This window comes from Hippoglossus hippoglossus, chromosome 11 (genome assembly GCF_009819705.1).
Source record: "Hippoglossus hippoglossus isolate fHipHip1 chromosome 11, fHipHip1.pri, whole genome shotgun sequence".
NCBI classification, from domain to species: domain Eukaryota; kingdom Metazoa; phylum Chordata; class Actinopteri; order Pleuronectiformes; family Pleuronectidae; genus Hippoglossus; species Hippoglossus hippoglossus.
This window is the reverse complement of record NC_047161.1, coordinates 9,452,687-9,476,795: the sequence shown is the minus strand read 5'-3', so window position 1 is coordinate 9,476,795 and position 24,109 is coordinate 9,452,687. Positions and strand designations below refer to the sequence as shown.

The following is a 24,109-nucleotide window of genomic DNA, read 5'->3' as shown; positions in this document are numbered from 1 at the left end:
ACGTCAACATTGTCAACTCGACAGGGCAGAATCTCAGCCTAAAGTTAAATAAGTTAATTTCCTACCATTGCATACATACAATTGTGAATTATTCCTATTCAGATGTTTGTTATACATGCAGGCGAATGACATAATCACCATGTGAGAGCACGACAATGAACATTTTGTACGATCAAATATCTTCGGGCGGCTCACCAACAAAACAAGATAGCAAATCATTTTATGTAAATCAAATCTCACCGACAACGTGTTTAACTATTAACTCAGGGTGGTTTTCCCTCAGTGACTAAAAAGTCTTAAGGATTCCAACTTCGATTGACTATTTTCCCATCTTCCCTCTTAACAGTGTGCCCTGCATATTCCTCTAACACATGTCTGACTGGCATTAGTACTCTGTGCATTTGGGTCAGCATTAGAAACACATTCCCACTTGCTCCACTTCTTGGACTTGCCCACTGTGTGCGACTCGGAGAGTGACCACCTATGCTGCAGCGCTGGAATGCAGTTGGCATACAAACGGGATTACATTGGTTCTTTCAGCTCCATTTGTTATTTTGAGCAGGGAAAGACAACATTCTTTTCACTGATAGCTGCTACTGTGATAACACAGGCTCAGAGTTTTGTAAAGCTGTGGGAAAAACATTCGGCAACAAGAGACAAAATTCACGAGCGCAATGTATCAGCTGGGAAGGTGGCAGGAAAGGGAGGTGAGCTCCTGGGCCCCTAGGACGCAGAGGTGAATTTGGCAACTGGGAAATAACTAATTACAAAAGCAAGATGGGCCAAGAGGATGTCACTGTTTATATTAGAGAGATTCAAAAGGTTTAAAGGGCACAAAGTGTATGAGAAACTGACCCTATTGACCATATTTGAATTCAGGATAAAAGCGATTAACGCTACAATTGTATACGATTTGGCATGACAGCAGCCAGATAAACGTACTATGGCTACATCCATGATCCACGCTTCTCGCCATATGTTTCTGATGCTTTCTGTTTATGTTCAATCTACAGCGCATCCATAAAAGCACACTCTCACTCACCAGCAATGCTTTAAACACTGAGTGTGTGATTTACAAACAGAAGTCAATCCTCCTCCAGCCTCGACTAAACCATTACCACACTGTTAACAACAGAATTACTATTCTCAGAGTGGTTGAACGAAGTGAAAAATGACAGCAGGAAAAAAAAAGGCTGAAAAAATAAAATAAAACGAAACTAGGGCTGCGAGCACTCACGATCTCGGGACCCGCGGGGGAGAGCGAACACGGACCGCGTGAAACGGCTCTGTGTTGCGTGCGTTTTTTGCATCGCGGGAAGGATAAATACTTCACTTCCTGCGTCCGTCACGCGGCATTCACTAGGGAACACCTACCATTCATTTCACACAGCTGCTTTTGCACATCTGATGCATGGAAGTCATATTTTACAATCATTACTAGTGAGAAAGAGAAATGTGTACAATACTAACTAGCAGTTAGCTAGCTAGCTTCTTTTCTGGCTAGCTAACCATAGCTAGATCAACTAATTAAAACAGTATATTACTTAATAGACTGATTGATATGCATTTGAAAATATGCTTTTGATATTCTTTATCCAAAGTGTTAGTGTAGCTGGTCACAATCAAGATTGGTTAAAGCAGACGGAATGTCTGTGTTTTAGGGGACGCTGTTGAGCCATTTTGCCACACCCATTTTGAAGTACTCCAGAATACGTACATTTTAAAATCAGGCCTGACGCGCCTGCAAAGTTTGGTGAGCACTGTCGGTGCTCGGGCCCTAAAAAGACAGAAAAATGCGCCTCCACATTGTTCCTGGAATGACTTCTTCCCAGAACAGAAATTCACTGCAGGGTGCAATTGTTCCTTTTCTCCCTAAACTGTAGTTTCACAGTTTAGTATTTCTGCTAACTGTGGAGATTATCATGGTGAGTAAAGACTCAGCAGGGAGCGAGGGCACAGAGAAGATATGAAGATATGAACTTGGGAGGCATAACACTGGAAATTAAACGATACACCGAAGTTGCACAAAGATATGAGGACACTCACGACTCAAACGCTCAACCGATTAAGAATTATTTTGGATTTGGGAATTCTTGCGATTCAATAGGAAACAAAAAAAAAATTGACTCATACAGGGACTTGAGGAAAAACTGTGACAGAAACCAGAGTGATTCAGACCCTGACAGAGAAAACAGGCCAGTGTGGACATTGATAGTACAGATAAGCTGTAATCCAGACACCGTGATGCATCCATTGTGCTTTTCACCAGCCCGACCTCTCTACTCACACTACTGCTCACATACAACAGTAGAAATCATTTGGTCCCCTTTTATTAATGACTTTAATCTGCAGCATGAAATAGAGGTGGATGAGGGGGAGAGGGTGGATGACATGCAAAAAGGTCAAGAGCCTTTCAAAGACGCCCAATGTCCTCGGTGTGCTGCAGCCTTATACTTCATCATGAGTTCCTCTCCATATACTGAATATTCATTATTTTCTTTCTACCTGCAAGGATCTGTAACTGAATCACTTAAAGCACAAATTATCATTTTAAGTGAATGACAAACTCTCCTTAATCAGGGTTCAGGTGAATCTTGTGCAACATTATTTATTTTTAGGATGAAAAGCTTTTTATCTGTGTTCTCCTGTATTTTTCTAATTGCTGCCTCATTCACTGTTAATAATGGAGAGGGTGGAAATGGATCTACAACGACTAACAGCTAATGCCTTTTTTTATGTAATTTTTATGAGTGCAACTGGATTTTAATTTGCACTGACCTTTTCCTGATAAAGAAAGTCAGAAAGGGTCAGAAACATGAGAAAGGCTGTAGAACTAAATTGGCTACTCTTTTCATTTAGTGTTGATTATCTATAAAAAGGTCAGAAACTGAGAGAGATTTTGAAAGTGGGTTTAAGAATTGAAGCAAAATATTTAGATGTTAGTCACTGACAATTTTGTAATCAATGAAAGATATAACCATATCCACTGTATTTTTCAGTTATGGTGGTTCCAAAAACAGAATCGTCAAACTGGTCGGCAGAAACGTTCAAAGACATATTTCGCTGCTGTACAAAGAGTGAGCAGTCATCCTCACAACGACTGGCCTCAGGACAAAAGAGCGGTGTCATCCCCTCCTTCCCTCCTCCTCGATTGATCCATCATCACACAGCTGTGTGTCACAGCCACCCCGAGGCAGCTGGGTAATGGGAACACCCACCTCCTGGTGCCTTGACTTTGTGGCAACAAAAAAAACCCAGGTCCTATAAAAGATGCAAAGGTGCCTGGGACCAAATGCGAACACGGCGCAGAAAGTGGGTAAGATGAAGAGTCTGCACTAGCACAGAAGAAAGAGTGAGAGACAACAGAGACAACAGAGACAACAAACTAAGACGGGAGGGAAGACAAGTGAAGCGCTGACAGTTTCTGAGCGATTCATCACAGAAGTGAAGAGATGTTGACAGCACACCTACAATTTTTTACCAATCATACCAAAGAACTGTCAGGACGGCTGGAGCCAGATGTGTCACACACCACAAATTATCATCTGTGTGTTGTCCTGTAGCTGGTAAACAAATAAACAGACATAAACCTGCCATGACACACAGACGTGAACCAATCACGTCTCCTCCAGCTGCAGGACCCTGCTGAGGGAGCAAATACCAAAACAGACAGATTATCAGCTTAGGAGCCTAAAACGCTTATTGCAATAGAACACTGCTGCCGCCCCCAGCTGCCCAAGCCAGAGGTGTGCGTGCATGTGTACGTGTGTGTGTGGGGGTCAAATATCATGTGTCGCACATGACGACTACAGCATAGCATGTTCCATGTGGTGCATGTGTCCCCTCAGAGCAGAGGATTAATGTGGAGCACCTCCAACACACACACACACACACACACACACACACACACACACACACACACACACACACACACACACACACACACACACACACACACACACACACACACACACACACACACACACACACACACACACACACACACACACACCAAGAATGCCATGCTGATCTGCTCAGAGACAACGGGAGGAGGGTTTCAAACCCCCTTCCATAAATTCTCTGTCTGTATCTATGGAGAAGAGGGAGAGAGAGGAAGAGACTGGAGGAAGAACCAGAGGTGGATGGAAGAAGGGAGGAAGAGAGGAGAGTAAAATAATAAAGATGGAAAACACAAGAGTAGACCTTCCACACACACATATTGTGGACAGCCTAACCACAACCTTATCCCTAACATTAACCAGGAGCTCAGACATGACATTTTGCGACGTTAAGACCGTGCTTTGGCCCCATTAGGTCTGCTTGTCCTGACATGGTTAAGTGTTTATGCTGGAAAGGGTCCAGAAGAGGTACCAAAAACGAGTGCGCACACGCACGCACGCACGCACGCACGCACACACACACACACACACACACGCACACACACACATTAGTTCATTAGCAGCAAATAACTGTTCCGGTTATCATTTTTCACACATCACTGCTTCTTACTCATGCTGCCAGAGGAAAAAAAACACACAAATACACACACACTTAGTCTCAACTTTGCACAAGCATGTAGGTGTGTGTGTGTATGTGTGTGTTTGTATTTTCTGGATGTGCTGTGATATAACCGGCAGCAGCCTACATACACTCGTACACAGCAGCTGTCTGAGCCATGGTCTGTGGTAAAGCAGCACTGACACTCATGGATTGCGCTACGTGAAAAGTCAAGTGAGGGCCATGAACGTCTGAAAACATTTCATGGCGTTTCATAAGATTTCAGTCTGGACCAAAATGGCGGCTTGACATTCCCTAAAAACCATCTCCTCTCTCCCCTCCCAACCTCCATTCCTCCAGCTGGTCGTCTCACTGTTCAAACCCTCCCTGCCTCTGCGGCCCCTCCCTCCACATTCCACTTAACCCCAGTGTAACAACCCCGGCCCACCTTCTTGACACCACAGATTCCCAACAAACATAAAAACACCTCCCACCCACCCCTAGGGAAGCGGTGATTGCAGGGTAGGGCATGTTGAGACAGGCAGATAAGGCCAGACCATCATCTTGAGGCCAGATAACCTCCCGTCTCAGAGCAGACGGCGTGGCCCCTCACTCTGACGCGGCCGTCTCTGCACCACAAATGATGAATCACTCTGACCGAGCAGACTTTGAACGAGCTCGAGGAGGTGTGAAAAGTTGAAAAGTAGCCGTTTCTAAAATAAAACCCCTTTGTATGCTCTGTGACAGGCCTGTAAAAAAAAAAAAAACTGTCTTTTACATCTGTGAACAGAATGACACAATTTCCCCGCAGGGAAGTTTCATCAAAGATCCAGAAGCAGATCAACCTCTTGTCAGTTATTGGTTGTATCAAAGCGGCTTCGCAGACGCAGAATGAGGGGTCGAGTTAAATTTGGAAATCTGGATCGTGGAAACTCAGCGGGGGATTTTGACTTTATTATTTAAGTCATCCGTGTCATTAAACCCTGACAGAGCATCCAGAGCAGCAAAAAGCCTCCGACTGAAATCATTTCTTTTCGGCGTCCCAGCAGAGCACTCAAACTTTCTGCAGCCTACACGCCTTATGAAATAACTATCAGCTGTGAAAACTGTAAGGAGCAGACACTCCTCCTGGAAGAATGTGAGGCCGACATTTCCCCCCCCCCGAAACCGCACATGTGCTCCGAGATGGAAAAACATGTGTATAAATGCATGCAACCTACACACATAGCCACCCACACACACACACACGCCTGCAATATTACTGAGAGCAGCAGCTGAGTGTTTCTGAGGAAAGGAAAAGGTCAAGTGCTTCCATGTGAGACGTTGATAGACTTTTAAGTTCTTATCATGGCTGCGAGCACAATTCACTTCCAGGTCGTGTTCCTCCTCCTTTTATTGGTTTGTTATTCACATGGCCTTCATAATCTACTTCCACTGAATTATGTCATTGGATTTACAGGTATTTGGTGATAACTGGTCACAAATTGGCCAAATTGAATTTGTTGTTTCAGTCCGGACCGCGGGTGGATCGATGTGAGCAGTGCTGCTAAAGCCAGACTGAAAAGTCACACAATGTTCATGAGACATTTTTCAATAACATTTTCTAAACTATGAATATTTGAATATTATTTGATCTAATTAACCAAAATCAGACAGTATCAGCAAAACAAAGTGATTCTTCTACAGACACATTGGAGTTTCTGTTTAAATAGGTTGTAAAGTTAAAGTCAAATGAACCACTGGATATTGGATGATTGCTAATATTGTTGTCATGGGGTCAAATCTGAAGAAACTCCAGTTTCTGTGCTGATTATCATCTGTAATATAATATCCTGACGTCAGCTGATAAAGCACAGGCTGCTCTATTTGTGCCAAACATTCTCCTGCTCCACTGTTTCAAATGGGAAGATGTGGTACTTTGTTTGTCTCACATGATCGTATAATTATATCTGGATAAAAATATCTGTTTGGAGAAAACAAGAGATTTGAGAACATCAACTTATTTAACACTGGAAAATTGTCAGTTTATCAGCTCATAGACAAAACGCTTAACCGTGAAAATGATCAGTAAAAGACTTGAATGTCAGGAGAGTGCATACCTCCTCCAAGGTCCAACAGTCCTCTCAAATTCAATCAAGCCACCAAATCTAACACACAGAGATATCAGTCCTCTAAATATGTTTTTTTCCATCAAGATCCATTGACAATTTCCTGTGAAAAAAGGTCCCATCTCACAATGTCAAATAAATGTATCAAAAAAATCCCTGGATCCACAACAAAAGTGAAGGAGCTCTTTCTTGGCCTATGTCCCATCCTTCCACCACGTTTCAAGAAAATCTGTTCAGTAGCTTTTGCGTAATCCTCCTGAGACGAAACCAACTACCTCAACGGTCAGGGACCTCCTTAGTGGTCAAATGAGTTCAGGTGATGTTGACATTAATTATAAATAAAGAAAAACCACATCCACTTAACGTCAGCTCTGCAGTGTTGTGCTTTTTGTGTTGTGTTTTAGTAACTTTGGGGGAAAACCCAACAAAACAAGATCAAGCCTCTGAGTTTCCTCCAAACCACACAGTCATAATTTCTGTAATGAGTCTTTGGAGAGAGAAAGAGGAGGAAATGAGTGTGTGTGTGTGTGTGTGTGTGTGTGTGTGTGTGTGTGTGTGTGTGTGTGTGTGTGTGTGTGTGTGTGTGTGTGTGTGTGTGTGTGCGTGTACTAGTCTCTGTTTGTGTGGGACAGAGAAAGTGAAAGACTGAGAGGGAGAAAAGAGTGTGGGAGCAGATGCAGGGAATGAAAAGCCGGCTCTGGGTAAAGTGGAGAGCAGGTGACGGGGAGCTTGTGTGTGAGAGTCTGGGAACAGACGCTGGTCTTGCATCCCTGCAGCCCGTCTCGGCTTGGCACCGGCCGCGCTACCTCCTCGTCTCCAGCCCCCCTCAAAACATCTTAACCACGGCCCAAACAGGCTGGCAGCGAGGCAAAGCACTTCCACTTAACCATATCAAAGTCAGGCTGGCGCGGAACTGAAAGAGCATTCTGCCCTGAATAAAAAAAACTCCTTCTTTTCACTTCTCCCCCTTCTGAAGCAGCATGAGCAGCCGGGAGGAAAGCCGCACTGCAAGCTGCATATTTATTTGCTGTTTTTGTTGTTATTTTGAAAGTGCTGTGGAATTGGCAGAGAATAAAGGACCTGATTTCTTGGGGGAGACTTGTTTTTGATGGAGGACATGCAGCGGAAGAGAGCATGTGTAGCTGGGCTGGCAGGGTTTTTTAAAAAAGGAGGAGATCTCAAACCATCACTTTTCTCCAGGTAGGTTCCTGTGGGTTTTTTTTCAAAGCCCAGAAAAGAAGAAGTGATCTGCAGACCATCTGGCACGAGGAACGGTCTCCTGTCAAGGCTGCTCACTTCAGACAGTTTGATTTCACTGCTGCTGTGTTTATCTGCTCTGGTTCAGCTGGCACCTCCACTGTAGCTGCGACCACTGCACAAAACATGACATGGAAAAGAGACCTGATGCCCTTTGACCCCTAAAGAATCCTGGAGGGCCTTTTTTAAAAAAAAATTTGTATCCCTGACCTGGTTCTCTCACTTTTCGCATGCATGCAGCATCACAAGTGCGTGTGTGTCTCAACAGGGAAGTACACACTCACACGCACGGATGCACACGCACACACACTGACAGGAGCTGCACAATAACATTTTCTCCCATTCAAACTTGCATCACGTGTCTCCTGCAAAAACACAGAAACGACTTGAATGGCAGAGATTGCTCACAGCACAGCATCAATCAGGAGGGACGCACTCAAACACTCCTCGTGTGGACTGAGTTGCAAATATCAAATCTTTATCTTTTTATAGTTTTATTGCAGCTTTTGAGCTCCACTACTTTATGTTCAGGATATTAAATTATGCAAAGATCACCCTCATGCAACTTATACAGTTTAGTGCGTGATCCTGTGCTATCTGTGAGATTTATGACATGAAAACTCGACTTTAAAGTCAAATTGTTGGTGTTTCTGTGGGTTTCTCCTCCATTCAGTTGCATCCCCGGTGAAACCAGTTCACGCGTGGCTCAGATCCACTAACCCACTGCCCCCGGAGAACAAGCTTTTCCTCCCCTATACAGCCTGGAGATACGAGTCCCTCCCTGGATGAAGCGCACCACAGTCTCCACACCTCTCCAGCTCGTTTGCATTGACCGTGTTCAGCTCACCGGGCCCGGGTTAAACTCACCTCTCCAAAACTTCTCTCCAGCGGCTCCTCAGCGGCGCTTCAGCCCTTCTACCTGCGCCGCTCCATCCGTGCGTAAAAGGGGGGGAAAAGTGCGCTCGCTGCTCTTCAATGTGCAAGTAAATAAATTAAAAAGAACAGAAACTCTCAGTTCGGGAGAGGATGAACCGATCGCCCAAAACGAGCACCGGCTGCTGGTCGTTAGTTCCCCCGCTCCGAGCCTCCAAGCAGCGGATCGTCCTCCACAACAGACACTGGCTCCACTCTCACTGCCTCCGGTTTGTGTTTGCTGCGCTCCTCCCGAACAATGGCGAAGCCAATGGAAGGCTGTGGGTGTTACAGGGGGGGGCGGGGTCACTCTGTTTTTGTTGAGCCCCCCCACCTCATCCTCAACTCTCTCTTGTGTGAGTGGTGGGTTTGCGTGTGCACGTGGATGGCCGTGAACGAGCCCTGAGAACACGACTTAAGCTTGTGGAGGGTCCTGACTCTCTTTGTCTCTCCGAAAAAGAAAAAAAAAACATCACATAAGCTATATTCTTGCATAAGATGTTACTATCTGCACCGATTGTGTTTCTCCTACAGAAATACTGAATCAAAATAAAGTAAAACATGTATTTTAGGTTCGCACAGTCTGAAATACAATAGTCCCCTTGTTAAACCACATTTACATTCACTGGATCCAGATTTTTAGTTTTGGATTTGCAGAAAATTATTCTCCGAGGAAATCTATGAAAATGTTGCAAAACACTCACAACATTACAGAAAGTGACAAAAACCTTCCTGGATCTGTGATTTGATCCGGATCTGCACCAAAATTGAATGGCTTGGCCCACATGGAAATCAGTGGAGTGGTTTTTGTGTAATCCTGCTGACAAATAAAGGCAGGTGAGGTAATAAACTAAAATTAAAACAAGTGTCTGACTGTATTACCTTTAAATATCCTTCTATTTATAAAGATGTTTATCTAAGTGGTGTGAAGAGCTATTAGAACCTGACATCAAAGCTCTTCGAGGATGAATAAACACTCAAGAATGGCACTCGGAGCTCATATCACTGCCTGGGCCCAACAGTCCGCTCATATTCAATCAAACTGCACCACCAGGATCCAGAATAGATCTCACAACATTAAAGAAAGTGGAAGACGTGTCTCTGCCCGTTTATCCGGATCCACACTTAATTTGATTATTTCTTGCCCCACATCACATTCTTCCACCAGGAACATTGTTTCTGTAGTGCTGTTTTTCTGCGGTCAAACAAACAATAGTCAATAGTAGAATGTAAACTCAACTTGAGGCGACTCAAACCCTCAACTTGTATCGAAAAAATGAAAATACTGAACTGAAAATACAGATATGACATGACCTCAGTCTCCGCTGCTCACACATACATTGTGAGTTGTGCTGCTCCGGGCGTTAGCTGGTTTTTCTCTGCTCTACAAGTTCCGCCTGAGAGGTGAATCCCCGCCTGAGCAGCAGATTTAACCAGCTGTCACCTCATGTCTCTGATATTTGTCTCTGTATGTGGACGGCATTGTGCCATTTTTAGAACTAATACATTAATACATATATTTTCAGCTCTGTAGGTTTTAATTCACCTCTTTTACATTCACTTGGACAATTAACCCAACTTTTAAAATGAGTTGAATTTTGACACCTGAGCTCATTCTGCTACAAGAACCTGTACACAGAAAATACAAGTTTTACTCTTACTTGTTCACGTACTGACAGGATGTGAAAACGACGGCGTGATTACGCGCCTTAACAACAACAGTGGCTTTTTCCAATCCGTTCGCCTCAAGTGGGTTTACAGCGATTGCTTTTCCCTGGAAGGAAGCGACAAACAAATTGAATTATACGCGGGGGGAACCATGAAAAAGACAAACGCCTCCGTCTTCAGAGCCGCAAACGGCTGGAAACACACAGGTGCTGCCCTCAGAGCGCTGCGGGAGAACACATTTCTGCAGGGCGGCTTATGAAGAGTGGCTCGTCTTGAAGTGGCCCTGCCAGCATAATTGGCCTCCATAAGTGGATATGCTGTTCCGCTGAGTCCATACAAATCCAATTCAGCTCGGCCTTCCACGAAGCAAAGGGAGCAGAAAATGGCTTGTCCCTTTTAATCCATCAGTTTGGTAGTAGTAGAGGAAGGGATTTCATAATGACTCGCTGATATGATTAATCTTGTAGTGAGCGTTTGGGGATTTTCATGCAGTCACCCCTGGCTCTGGTATGTGGCTACATGGCATGAAAAATGTGGTCCTTTTTTCACTTTCTCACAAAAAAATGATTTCTTTTAGAATTGAGACCACCTCAATTGAAATACCAATATAGACTTTGTCCTTAGAGGGTTTTCTGTGAGGAAAAAAAATGCAAATAACGTAACAGCTATACAGCGACACCTGCACTGAGTGGGAAGTAATGGCTTCAGTTCTGTTGGGATATACAAGAGGTGAAAGGATGGAAAGAGTCAAAGCTGAGGAAACTCCACTGGTTCCGAATATTTTGCCAAAGGTCAAAAATATACCTTCACGTTCGATTGAGAAAGAACAACAGTTTAACCAGTGTTGAAAAATCTTGCAATGTTAAAGAAAGTGAAACTAAAATTCCTGGATCCGCCCAAAACTGTAACGGGTTCTTTCCTGCCCCAAACGGCGTCCTTCCACAATGTGGTGTGGAAATGCATTCTGCTGTTTTTGTGTAACCTTGCTACAAACAGACATACACACTAACCAACAAATAAATCGACAGGGATGAAAACATAACATCCTTGGACACCCTATTAGACCTATGGTGCCTTTTTTCACTACTTCAGGCTATGATTGGTCCACTCGTGGTTCAGTTCTTCTCCGTAGAGTCAAACTTGAATGTTTTATGATGAAATGAAACATTCAGTGAACTCTGTAGGCTTTACATAAGCCCCTCAGCTAACTTTAAAACACACACACACACACACACACACACACACACACACACACACACACACACACACACACACACGCACACACCCACGCACACACTTACGTGCACACCCACGCACACTCCTCTTTCTTCCTACTAGACTCTCAGCTGCTGAACAGCTCAGCCTGTAATTATGCCTGTCATCAACAGCCCCTGACTAGCGGCTATATTTACTGGGGAACCTGCGTGCACATATACACTCAGTGTGATGACTATCCACACAGGACAGTATAACACACACACACACACACACACACACACACACACACACACACACACACACACACACACACACACACACACACACACACACACACGTATGCATGCACATACAACTATTTATAGATGTTCCCAATCAAAATCACAGGTAATTTCGCATTGAGTTCTCAATAATTTTCTCAGGTATAATTTCACTCTGGCTTGCCCTCTGTGTCCCGAAAGAAGTTACACTCTATATTTTTACTAACATCCTCCTTTCTCACTCACCTGCTTTCAGTTCAAAGAAATTCCCAACGAGATGAAAGGAAAAGTGACTTTCATTTAATTCCATAAATGTTTGCATTATGATATTTCTTACAGCAATTTGAGGTAGAAATTCTATTATCAAAGAAACTCTACAGTACTTGCAAACTATTGTTGTCATCTGTAACCAAGAACACAAAGGCAAATTAATAATATTATTTAACAACACCCGCTCTTATGTAATAACTGCAACATTTAACCATTTTAATACGTGTTCGGTAATTTAAAAATATCAAGTCAACTCCAAAAACCCTGTTTTCCTTTCCTAAGAAACAAAGAATAAAACGTCACATGTCAGAGATGATTTTTGACAGACGTTATGAATGAAACCAACTCCCACTGACCTCCCAGCAGTGCGCTTCTTTTTCCTCCACACCAGCAACAACTGCAGTTGGTCGCCACCATCGACCTCCGGCTCCACATGTGGCGCGGCATTTAAACCTCTTCTGCCGCTCACTCAATCTCCAATCTCCAAGTCTAAGCATTTACAGAATCCCCTTCATCCAAGCGCTTTACATTTTTACTCCTTTTCTCTTTTTGTTTTCACTCCACATTTTCCCTCTCTGCGTGGCTGTCAACGTCTGACCACTAAACCAGGGTGAGTCACATGGCCACATGACTGGAGGGCAGGGAGGTCAAGGCTAAGGGATGTATAGGCACAGCTGACGATGTGTGTGTGTGTGTGTGTGTGTGTGTGTGTGTGTGTGTGTGTGTGTGTGTGTGTGTGTGTGTGTGTGTGTTTGCGAGGGGGGGTATCAGAGTGAGAGTTTGTGGCTCTAAAATATCAGAGGAACATGCCGAGTGCCGCCTCTTCTCAAGTTACTAGCCCTGTTAAGTTTGCCTCATTGTTGGACTTAGCCTGAATCCAACTTAAACATTAAGAAACACTTCGTGAACATTCACTTTTTCAAGTGTGGAGGTGTATTGCTTCTTAAACGATGATAAAAGCTTCTAGTTGCACATTGTCCTGCGTGTCTCTGACTCAGAGGTGAACCAATTACAGGCTGTGCCTGCCTCTGTGCTGAAGCTGTGCTTTGGTCCGTAATGACAGGTTCCTTTTGCAGGGAGAGAGGAGCTTTGACGCACATCATAGACCTGCAGACTGCAGGTGTCTGGCAAATGCTAATATATCATTTCACTCTTCATTACACACAGGAACTTAAAAACGCAATATATATTTATAAGTATTTAGCTTCTAAGTTTTTATAAAATTTGTTTCTGGCTACAGTGATAGATTAAAGCTGCACTAACCAATATCTTACAACAAAAAAATCTATGCAATATGAAAATATGATTAAATGCCTTGTTTCTTAGAATCTAAATCAATAAAATCAAGAGTAACCCATTTGTGACCTGCTGCACGATAAACTCAGCTCCTTCCACCAGGTGACCTCTCTATGAAGAGTCATGGGTGGTTTGTTACGTCCTTATTCTGAACAGGATGACCTCATTGTGAGAGAGGTTCTAAACCACTCAGTGTAAACCTTGCACGCCCAGTGTTGCCAGCAGCACAGACTGCCATGGTAACGACGCGGGAACAGTAAAGGAAAGGTTAGCAGGACTGTCATCGTAGACACGAGCCACATGTAAACATCTGTGACCAGAAAAACTGAGACGTGTTAACACTTAAGGCTAAAACCTGTCTGCAAAGACAGAATTAAAGAAATAAAGATTTCTTCTCTTGCGTCATCTGGATTACTGAATGTTGCGCCATTAAAAATTCACCTCTTCCTCTTTTTTTCTTCCCTCCGGTTCTTTCTCTCCTTTTCAGTGAAAGCTGCAGAAAATAATAATAGTTGAAGTCTTTTTGGCTGAAGTAGGTCAGTGGGGCCAACTGTCAGAAGCAGGAAAGAGAGATGCGGAGCAGCCAGCTACCGTAGGTCCCCTCGGGTCAGAGCTATTCACAACACAGAGACGCACAAACTACACTACTACACTGTGTGTGTGTGTTGCACCGCTGCGGACAGAGACGTCATATGTGGTCAGACAGTGGAGGTGGATGTGTGGGCGGACTGTCAGTGTATTAACGTTCAAGATGCAAGACAACACTTGTGTGCGCGTGAGAGGTTAAGAGGGGGGATGTGTCACTGCATGTGTTTGTATGTGTGTGTGTCTTATAGCAGGGCAAATGGATTAAGTCAGTTTTAGATCATTCTCCAAGATCTGGCAGTGACCTCTTTGTCTCTAACACTGTTCATCCTGTCCTACATGTCCACTGCTGCTCTGATATCAGATGTACACGTCCACTGACAGACATTATCACCCTCAACAGCTACTGTATCTGCGTGGCATAAAAGTTGAGCTCAAGTTGACAGACAGCAATAAACATTGACTAAATTATCGCCGAGCCAGACCACCACACTGCTGCACTGAAGTGTTCAGCTGCAGGGAGAGCTGTTTAAGAGCTTGGTATAATCACGGCACATATTTGAACCGCAGCTCATATACTGAAAAGAGCAGAGTCGTGTTCAGCGATGAAAGGACTTTCACCTGGGAAATACCCTTACGTTAAACCTCAGTGTAGGTGTTTGATCTAGAAGTTGTTATTAAGGAGAGTAAATATCAAACCAAGAGAGAGGTTTCCCTCAAACGCTCTGAGCTGTGTGTCTGAGCAAATAAGCTTGGTGGCTGAAAAAACAAATAAATATACTATAATATATTACATTAACTTAAATGTATCCTTACAAAATTTTACATCTTTGTGGGTTTTGAAGTTTAGAAGACTCGACAAGGCCAGACTTAATAAAATGCCACTATTTATGTGCTTGTAAATATTGTTGACATGAGAAAAAAACGTTCATGATTTGACTGAATCACGTTGCTCCATCTTAACTTAATGAACGAATGTCTCAGCCAGTAAAGGCCTCATTCCTGTAAACATGTCGCTAACAGCAATAGCTAATCAAAAGCAAACGTCTAAACAGAAAGTCAACATGTGCCTCATATACTGTGAGATAACTTCCTATATTGAATATATATAGAAAATCCTTTACAAACACAGGGCATTACTTATTTGTACATGGTAACATACAGAAATGCCATTTAGTCTAATATTATTGACATAACATTTTGTAAAATGGGGAGAGGTATCGTGTATTCTGTTTGAACTGCAGCTTTACATCTTAAAAATGTACTCTCTGTTCAACTATAAGTGAAAGGTCAGACAGTATTTTACACTTCAGTCTAAAGAGGTCATGTTATTAATTGCTATTAACATGCATATAATTATATGATATATGGTGTTTTAGTCAGTTTGAGAAACATCCACTGCAATTTGAAAATGCTTCAAACCTGGGATCAAGTTTCCTTCTTATAATTAATTAGAACATTTTTGAAATGCATTATTATTATTATCAAAAGTCCCTGAAAAGCTGACGACATTGCAATTTTCAACCTTTTCAGTGTCTTTAATACATTTCGATCTTAGTTAAACCATTTCCTCATACACCTGCAGTAGCCCATATGTAAACATGTAAAGTCATCATGATTCTCTGTGCAGATAAATAATTTCCCTCCCAGCTTTCCAGTCGGTAAAGCAGGACTGTGATCCTGAGCCTCTGTGGGCACCATGTCGGCTCAGACGAGGATACAGTTTCCTGGGGGTTCGCCACGCAAGACATGTACAGACAAGAGACTGGGAGAGAAATTGAGACTGAGAGGATTTGTGAAATCTGACCTGGCTTCTAATCTTGCAGCCTTTTACTTGAGTATCTCAGGCTAATGCCCTGTTTGAGGGTGTGTGGTGCAGGTACATGTCCCTGTTTCACCCTCCAGGCGAGAGTTGAAAGCTTGTTCTGTAGAATTGAGACAGACATCAGCATGATAATATAATGAGGTCTCCCCAGAGCTCATATTTGAGTGTGTGATTTGATTAAAATGTACTTAAAGTGAAATAGAGATGTAACTGTGTGGCGGCAGTGTTCAAACTCCCACATTAATCCTTTCTCTTTAGCTAGCATGAGCATTTTAGCTTAGAATTGGTGTTAATTGAATTGTGCTCAAACCAGTCAGATGTCAGTTAAGTTTCCATTTGAATGGGTAATTGGTCACCAAACGTGTCATTTACAGCTCCATATATCTCTGAGTATCAATTCTGGTAGGCTAGCAAAACAAATGCTGTTTACTTTTAATAACTTTAACAAGTGTCACGCCTCTTATGTCACTAAAATGTGTTGTATTTGGTGTACACTGCTTATAATGTTGTGTTTCTCTCTAAATTTTAAGGTGTCAACCTTAATATGTTATGATTTGGCACTTAATTCAGTAGTTTTTTGCCATGTATTTTGTGAAGCAATACAAATAAAGTTATTATTATTTTTGTTAGTACTATTATTATTATTATTATTATTATAAATGCCTTATGAGACATGGGTTATATAGCTTAGCTATTAACCACAGGTTGTACAACTTAAATTTCCAGAATTTTCTTTTTCTACTAGTTGTTGCAAGAAAAAGTTCCTGTTCAAAATGTGGTGTCTCCTTTAACATAAGCCTACACCCTGTGTCAAGCCTTTACATATTCAGGTTTATTTCCTCTCTCTTTAACATCTCTGGTGTTGTTAAGCTGAGAACATTAAAGAAAAGCTGAGCGGCAAAGTCTGGCGTGACGCCTTAAAAAGTGAGGTGAGGTGAAAACACTACATCAAAGCTTTAATCACATCCAGGAATAGTGTCACCTCGCACAGTTACACAAAACCTCTCTAGGAATTATTCAAATACGCACCTAAACATAGTCTCAATGGATTAAAACGTTCTCAAAATCTGCGGAAGGATCTGAGCAGAAACTCCCACAGAATCTAAGTGAGTGACATGTCATCGCACAGCAGTTAGTGTTCAAAAAGCAAACCAAAAAAACCAAACAATGGCTGTTGAGCCCAGCAATTAGTGGTTTTGTCATGTAATTGTCAGTCGGGGGGGGAGTGGAAATGCATCCTATTGCTCAAGGGACAGGAACAATATGAGACATTCCAGCATGAGAGCAGATAAACACTCTTATCAGATGACAGGGAATCAGTCCAGTTTAACACGTGAAAATGCAAAGCAGAGACATGCAACGCTTCTAAAAGTGTCTCAAGGCCGACCTGTCAACCAAAGAGCTATTTCGTATCTGAGTCTAAATATAATTCAAGGTGCTGCGAGGAATTCTGACAGTATTAACGACCGGGGCATTTCCTGGAGCTCCTCGCTTGTAACTCAAAGCTGCTCTTTATGCTTTCGGACCTGACCCAGTAAGGCAAACACTGGTTTATTTGGACACCAAACACAGACCCTGTTTGACCATCGATCTCATTTTCAACTGTATTTTTACTGTCATTAAAGCCTCACTCCTGCAGCTCTCCTCTGAGGCACACTAGTCTCTTGTCCTTTGCTTCGCACGCTGCTTGCTACTTCTCCGCCGACCACGTGGTTAAACTAGCAGACAAAAATCAGCCTCTCTGATTTACTCATGAGGGGGAAGAGGGAGTTAAAGAAGCCATTGTGTTTAATTTGGTCTGTTTTTCCATTTCATTTGGTTCGGCCATTTCATTTTCTGTGGAATCTTTTGAGATGGTGTGCATGTGTGGTAAAGTGTGATAACAAGGGAAGAAAGCAGAGTTTTGTTTGTGCTAATGTGTGTATAACTACTTAAGGGCTTTGACTGTGTATTCTGTGTGTAAAACCATTCAGGTGAGGAGGGGGTTCGTGCAGAGGTTGTATTGCAGGGACTTATGGGTAATCATCAGGGGCGGGCTGAGACTTGCAAAGAGCTGAGACCCTCTGAGTTAATACAAAAGCTATCTGTGGCAAACAGATTGTCGATAGCCATAAAATGCAAGTGAACAATTAGTGTCAAACATCTCAATTCAATTACATTTTTGTGATTTTCGTATGTTCACACTCTCTTATACAACTGGACTCTAAGTCTATGACCTCGAAGCTTGTGAAAATCTTCCAAAAACCCCTTGAATAACTCCCAAATGTATGTCAGTCACAGCTGCCTGGTGAGCCCAGTGACCTTAAAAGACTAAATGCTCATCTGCATCAAAGCATCCTTAAACGGACATTTGACCCAAATAACAAAAGCAAACAGTCCCATTCCTAATCTCACCCTCTAAACCTTGTTTGGTTCTCCAACAGGCAAAAATAGCTTTCAATGGGCTCAACACCAAATACTAACCAGTACCTATATGAACTGCTGAAAAAAATGTGAGATGTGGTTCAGAAGAACGGAACCAGAAAACCTTCCTCCAGGATGAACTCCAAATTTATTCCACAATATAAAACAGCATGCAAACATAAAACTCAGTGAGCCACCTGATAAGGCTGCCATGGCTGTGAGATGTGTGCAGAAACAGCCCAGCACGTCTTATCGCAGCTGAGCATGCGCCACCAATTCTATCCCATTAGAACCTATTGTCACTGTGAATGCAGAGCTGACAGCTAATGCGTCTGATCTGCTCCCTTTTAACTCTGAGGTCAGGCCACATGAAGGTTATGCTTATAGTCGTGGAAATATAAAATGTTGTCATTGTTTCGTGGCCTCTAGCTTTTAACGTTGCACTCAATATTTTATTCTGTGCATTTCACAGCTGTTTTTGCACTGCCACACACTCACCACAAACACGAACATTATTGCATGACATAACATCAGTGATTTTAAACTTTGCTTGCATCTTAGCATGAAAAAAGGAATGGCAATGTCGCATGGTCAGTCCAACACTTCATTTGCATGAAATGTGGTAAGAAATTCATGTGCCACTCAGGAGGTATTGTGATACCTTTGATTGTCTGATTGCATCTAGCACCACCATGAGGTCAAAACTTTAATTTGTGCGATATTTTGGTTTATGACTAAATCCTAAAAACAAGCAAATATTAGCAAGTTAATAAACACGGTAAACGTTATATCTACTAAAAATCAGCATGGTAGCATTGTGAACATAATAGCATGCTGACGTTAGTATTAGCTAGTCGCTAACATGCGGACTGACCCCTAAATGAAATGCTGTTACAGGTTACATGTCAATAAAATGTCGTTCAATCTAATGTTGTTTAATTTGAATATCTGGCTTTGAATCTAGCTTCTGTACTTGAAATGGAATCAGTTCAACACTGAATTCTAATCTTGTGGAGAGAGCAGCTCAAAGATTTGCATTTCCACTAATAATGATGATTTAGAAAGAAAATAGGCCAGTGGTTGTAATTATTCAACACAGAATACACAGTTGAATTTCCATGACTGATCCAAAGAGCTAATTAGAACATAAAATATACGTGATCCATATTCTGCAACCTTCAGCTGTGTCTATGAATAAACACACTGTTGCCTGCCGGCCAGCCTATATGCTTGGATCTGTGCGCTGTGATTGGCTGGTTTGTGGCAGAGAATCATCTGGTTGTGTGGCTCCTGGATGTGTTGTTTCGAACATCACGTCTCAGTCAGAAGTGGGTCAGTGGAGGCATTAACATACATTACACACCAAATGATGCAATATGAGGGAATATCCTCCTGCTGTCCACTCGTCATGTGAGGAGCTGCTGCGGAGCAATGAAAGCCTGAGTGGAGCTTAGACGTTTACTGTGTGTTAAACTGTATTAATACCACGGTGCTGTAATGTGCACAGTGCAAGCAGATGAAGTGCAATTATAGGTGGTGTACAATTTAAAGGAATAATTAGACATTTTTAGATGGTAATAAATAATAAAAACCAAGCCATTTCAGAAATGTTATAGTTTAGTGTTTTTGTCATTTTATGAAGGATTATGCACTATTTCTTAGGGGACTATTTCTTTTATCTTTTCAGTTAGTTTGACACTTACATTTTTCTACAGATTAAACAAAAAAAATAGAACACAATAATCTTTTAGCTTTACTATATATTTATATATATATACGATACTATACTATACTATACTATACTACTATAAGTTACTGTCAGCAGTTTCCTCCTATTTTCAGTGTTTATGCTATAGGATTAACTAACTGGCTACTGGCTGTTTAAGTTTGGATTCATCCTGCACGAGAGTGTTTTTTTTCTATTTAAATCTACTGCCAGACAGCAGATAAGTGTATTACCTAAAATGGACGCGGCTATGACTCAGGAGGTAGAGCGGGTCGTCCACTATCTAGAGGGTCAGCAGTTTGATCCCAGTATCGTGAAAAGGTGTCTTCAGGGGAGATACTGAACCTCAAATTGCCAATGATAGCTGTGCTGACAGTCTGTGAGATGTGTGATAGCGAAAGTGCTGCACATAGTTGCACTGTATCAATGTGTGTGTGTGTGAATGGGTGAATGACAAACCTGTTCTATAAAAGGGCTTTGAGTGGTCATCAAGACTAGAAAAGCTCGATATAAATACAAACCATTTACCATTGAACAAAATGTCAAACTACTCCCTAACATTGAGGAACCTTGAAACACAAATGACACAGAAGGACATGTGCTGAGCCATGAAGCATTAGAATATAATTCTGCTCAGAGACAAACTAATTAAAAGATATTGTACATTTACCCTTTTTCTACCTGTTTTCTTCTACCTGTAAATAATCACCTGCTGACTGATGCTACTGCTCATTATTCCTCCTGGGAACAACTGACCACAGGTTCGGATTACAGCTGGTTTTTAAAATAACAAACACCCTGGCACTAAGTACATGTTGAAAAGGTTTTTCTCTTGTGCCGCATAATACTTGGTTAAAAACATGTGCCTGTTACACAAGAACGCCCACACTGCCGAGGGCACGGCTCTTCTCGGTTTCTAAAAAGGGTAAAAGTTGAAAAACTGATATTCAAACCGTGCACATGCAGAGCTGCTGCAAAAAAGGGGAACTGGAGACAGAAGGCGTGAAGACCTCATCCCAAGGATCCATCACACTGACTGATTATTACAATCACTGAGTGTATCAATACTGCATAATGACTTACACTATAGGAGCATATATTTCTATCTTACTCTACAATAAGTTAAATCATTTGCTGGTGATTTTTCTTTCTCATCAGTGTGTGTCGGAGCCAACTCAAACATACATCATCAAGCCCACCTACACGGCTGAGCAGATCCCTCTAGGCCACAACCATCACTTTCACTCACTCCTCAACCCTGAGCACAACCACGACTCACGAACCAACCAGTCTGACCGCTCTGTAATCCTCGAGCAGCTGCTCTATGCCCAGCAGCCCACCTGTAAACCCACGCCTGCTCTCACACTCCACAGCTGACCCTTGGCGAGCTTACCGTCCTCCTGGAACACATCCTCCGCCTCCTCCTGCATCCTCTCATCCAGGTCATCCTCTACAATGTCGGTCATAGCCATCACTATTCCTGTTCTTCCGCTGGTTCTCTCCCCCTCGACTCCCTCAGCCGACTAACCGGAGCTTCAGAGAGGGCGAACCTGGCTGTAAAATTGAATCGGTTTGGCCTCTTCGCTCCAGGAGACAGTCCGATCACCAGCAGGCTCCTCGCTCGAGCAGGAGAGGACCGGACTGAGCTGAGCTTCAGCTCCCTGCACTAGGATGTGTGTGAGTGTAAATGTGCCAGAAGAAGAAGTGTGTGTCTGTGTGTGTGGGTGAGAGAGAGGACTCCCAGCCACTTTCATTAAGTTTCAGCAGCAGTGCAGATTTCATAACATCCTGTGTAAAGCTGAAGTGAGAATGTGCCGTTCGGAGAGCACTTGTATGAGTAGGTGTCCGCATGTGTGTGTACAGTATGGGGAGGGTCATTATGTGAGTGTGCTTGTATGAGTGTTTCTGCATGTGTGTGTGCAGGTCCATAACACACAGCATGGCAATGAGTCAGCTGAAGCGCCTGGTGATTAACAGCAATAATTAGATTTTGTATTTTGAGTCAGCAAGGACATGTAAAAAGGGTGTGAAAATGTGTGTGTGTGTGAGTGTGTGTTAGTCTGTGTGTGTGTGTGTGGCATGAGAGATGTGAGCTTGGCTCTACTTGTCATTCCTTCACAGCTCACTAGGAATCATGGGACCACACTGATTGCTCCCTCTATTTTTTCCACTTGGCCCACATCAAGGAGGCCTCGGCGTCACAGATAACGTCTGATATCTCCATGGTGCTGCTCAGGATGCAGTGAATAAACACACTAACCTACCTAATCACATAAAGAGAGTTTTTCCTTTTTAGTCACACAGCTCAGCATCTGTGTTTCTATTACCTAAACACAAACAGCTCTGCACACTGTTTGACATTCCTTTAACTCTTATTCTTAGGTTAATTTAGCTACATACATATACCAATCTTATTTTACAGGATTTTATACATGTTAGTACATTTCCATAATTTTTGTGCTTTAAAAAACAAATGTGGAAACATACTGCGTCCATCCGTCATCCTTGTTTGGTAAAAATAAATAAATGTGTAATGACAAACTTTCAAGCCAAGCATTCACAGGGAGATTCTACTTTTTGACTATGAAATTGTTTTTAATCCAGCTTTCTAAGATGTTAGCAACAACCTCAGGAGGCCCACTTACTACTCTCTCTCTCTCTCTCAAGCATTTCATGTCCAGTCCTCAATCAATAATTGGTCACGAAAAGATTAATCAAAAAACAAAAATCAAAAAAAGCAGACTGACAGATTTGTTCTTCCTCCTTTTAACACCAGACCTCCATCCGTCTTCTCTGTGCACTTTCTCTGACTCACATCCCATTTAGACAAACCAATTCCCAACCAAAATAGAAACTAGGCCTCAAGTCAATTCATTAACACTTTTCCCTCAGACTTCCTCTCCCCTGCCGCCGTCTCCCTTTAAGGCTGCAGCTCAAGGGAGCGAAGCTGAAGACAAACTCATTTTCACTGCGACTCGTCCAGACAATGCAGATACATCACATTTATCAGGAGGTGGGATGTGGCTCTAAAAACACGTGAAGAACATTCACCCCGGACTGAAAGGTGTTTTGAGCAGTTTAACATCTGTCATGAAATAATTAATCTACGTTATTGCAGAGAATGAGGCGAGAAACCTAATTTTTGTTAGGTGTTTGCTTATATTGGTTTGACAGAGAGTCTTTGCATGGTATTTTGAGGTCAGTCTAAAACAGGAACTGAAACTATGACTATTGCTAAAACTGGAAGCAAAACTGCTTCAAAGAATAAACTTGGACCTGCTTCGGGAAAAAGATAAAGCAGCAAAAAGGTTAATATGATTGCACCATGTTCCAAAACAAACTGTTGCTTCTAAACATGAATAATGGTAAAAACATTTGCATATATAATAATGCATGTGTGCATAACATGTGTGCATTAGCTGGAATTGTTCCCCTCCAAGCACAAACAGTTCATTTCTGTGAGCCTACATGGAGAAAAGTGTAGTAACTTGCAGGCGAGGCAACCTGCACGACCCTATATCAGCAATATGCCCTTCAAGCAACTTGATTGGTTACTGCAACTCCTGCTGAGAAGGAGATTTGAAACAGAGACAAAGACACTTAGTTGTTCAACAGAACAAACAGAAAAAACTCCAACAACAGATTAATTGATAAAGAAAACAATGATTGCAATCCTAATTAAGCAAATCCATTAACTTGAACGACTGTAAAGAAACCTTTGAGGTTAACCCCTAGTATGACCCTTGGAGCGACCCCTGAAATACTGCCCTAATGGTGGCAAGCGTAACAACCTTCGTCTTAATAATAAACGGTCTGCACTGGCAGCACCGCACCAGACGTTTGTCGCCTTGGTAACAATAAAAAATACACAGTTCAGCTTATGGAAAGGTCTTACTTTGGTTATGTTTGGGCACAAAACCATTTGTTTAGGTTTAAGCTTAAAATGGCTTAAAAGTACATTTGTTGCCATGGCAATAATAAAACTTGGTTTAAGGTTGTGGAACAGTCACGTGTCAATGAAATAACATAAGACTGGTCTCACATAAGAAACAAACAGCGGTTGTTTGCGTTAAAGTTAATCTAC

The 24,109-nt window shown here is 42.4% G+C and overlaps 1 protein-coding gene across 5 annotated transcripts in view; it reads right to left on the bottom strand.

Moving 5' to 3' along the window:
* The window catches only part of ripor2 (RHO family interacting cell polarization regulator 2), a 61,185-nt gene that overhangs the window by 32,940 nt on the left and 4,136 nt on the right, over nucleotides 1–24,109 (bottom strand). Inside the window, exon 1 of one of the 5 annotated variants that reach the window (XM_034599191.1) lies at nucleotides 21,419–21,776. The exons of 1 other annotated variant lie outside the window; for it this stretch is intronic. In XM_034599191.1, the coding sequence (XP_034455082.1) occupies nucleotides 21,419–21,497 (79 nt within the window). In that variant the 5' untranslated portion in view covers nucleotides 21,498–21,776. Of the gene's footprint in view, nucleotides 1–8,729; nucleotides 9,062–21,418; nucleotides 21,777–24,109 lie in introns of those variants that run through there. 3 more of the 5 variants (XM_034599194.1, XM_034599193.1, XM_034599195.1) reach the window with 3 other exon arrangements.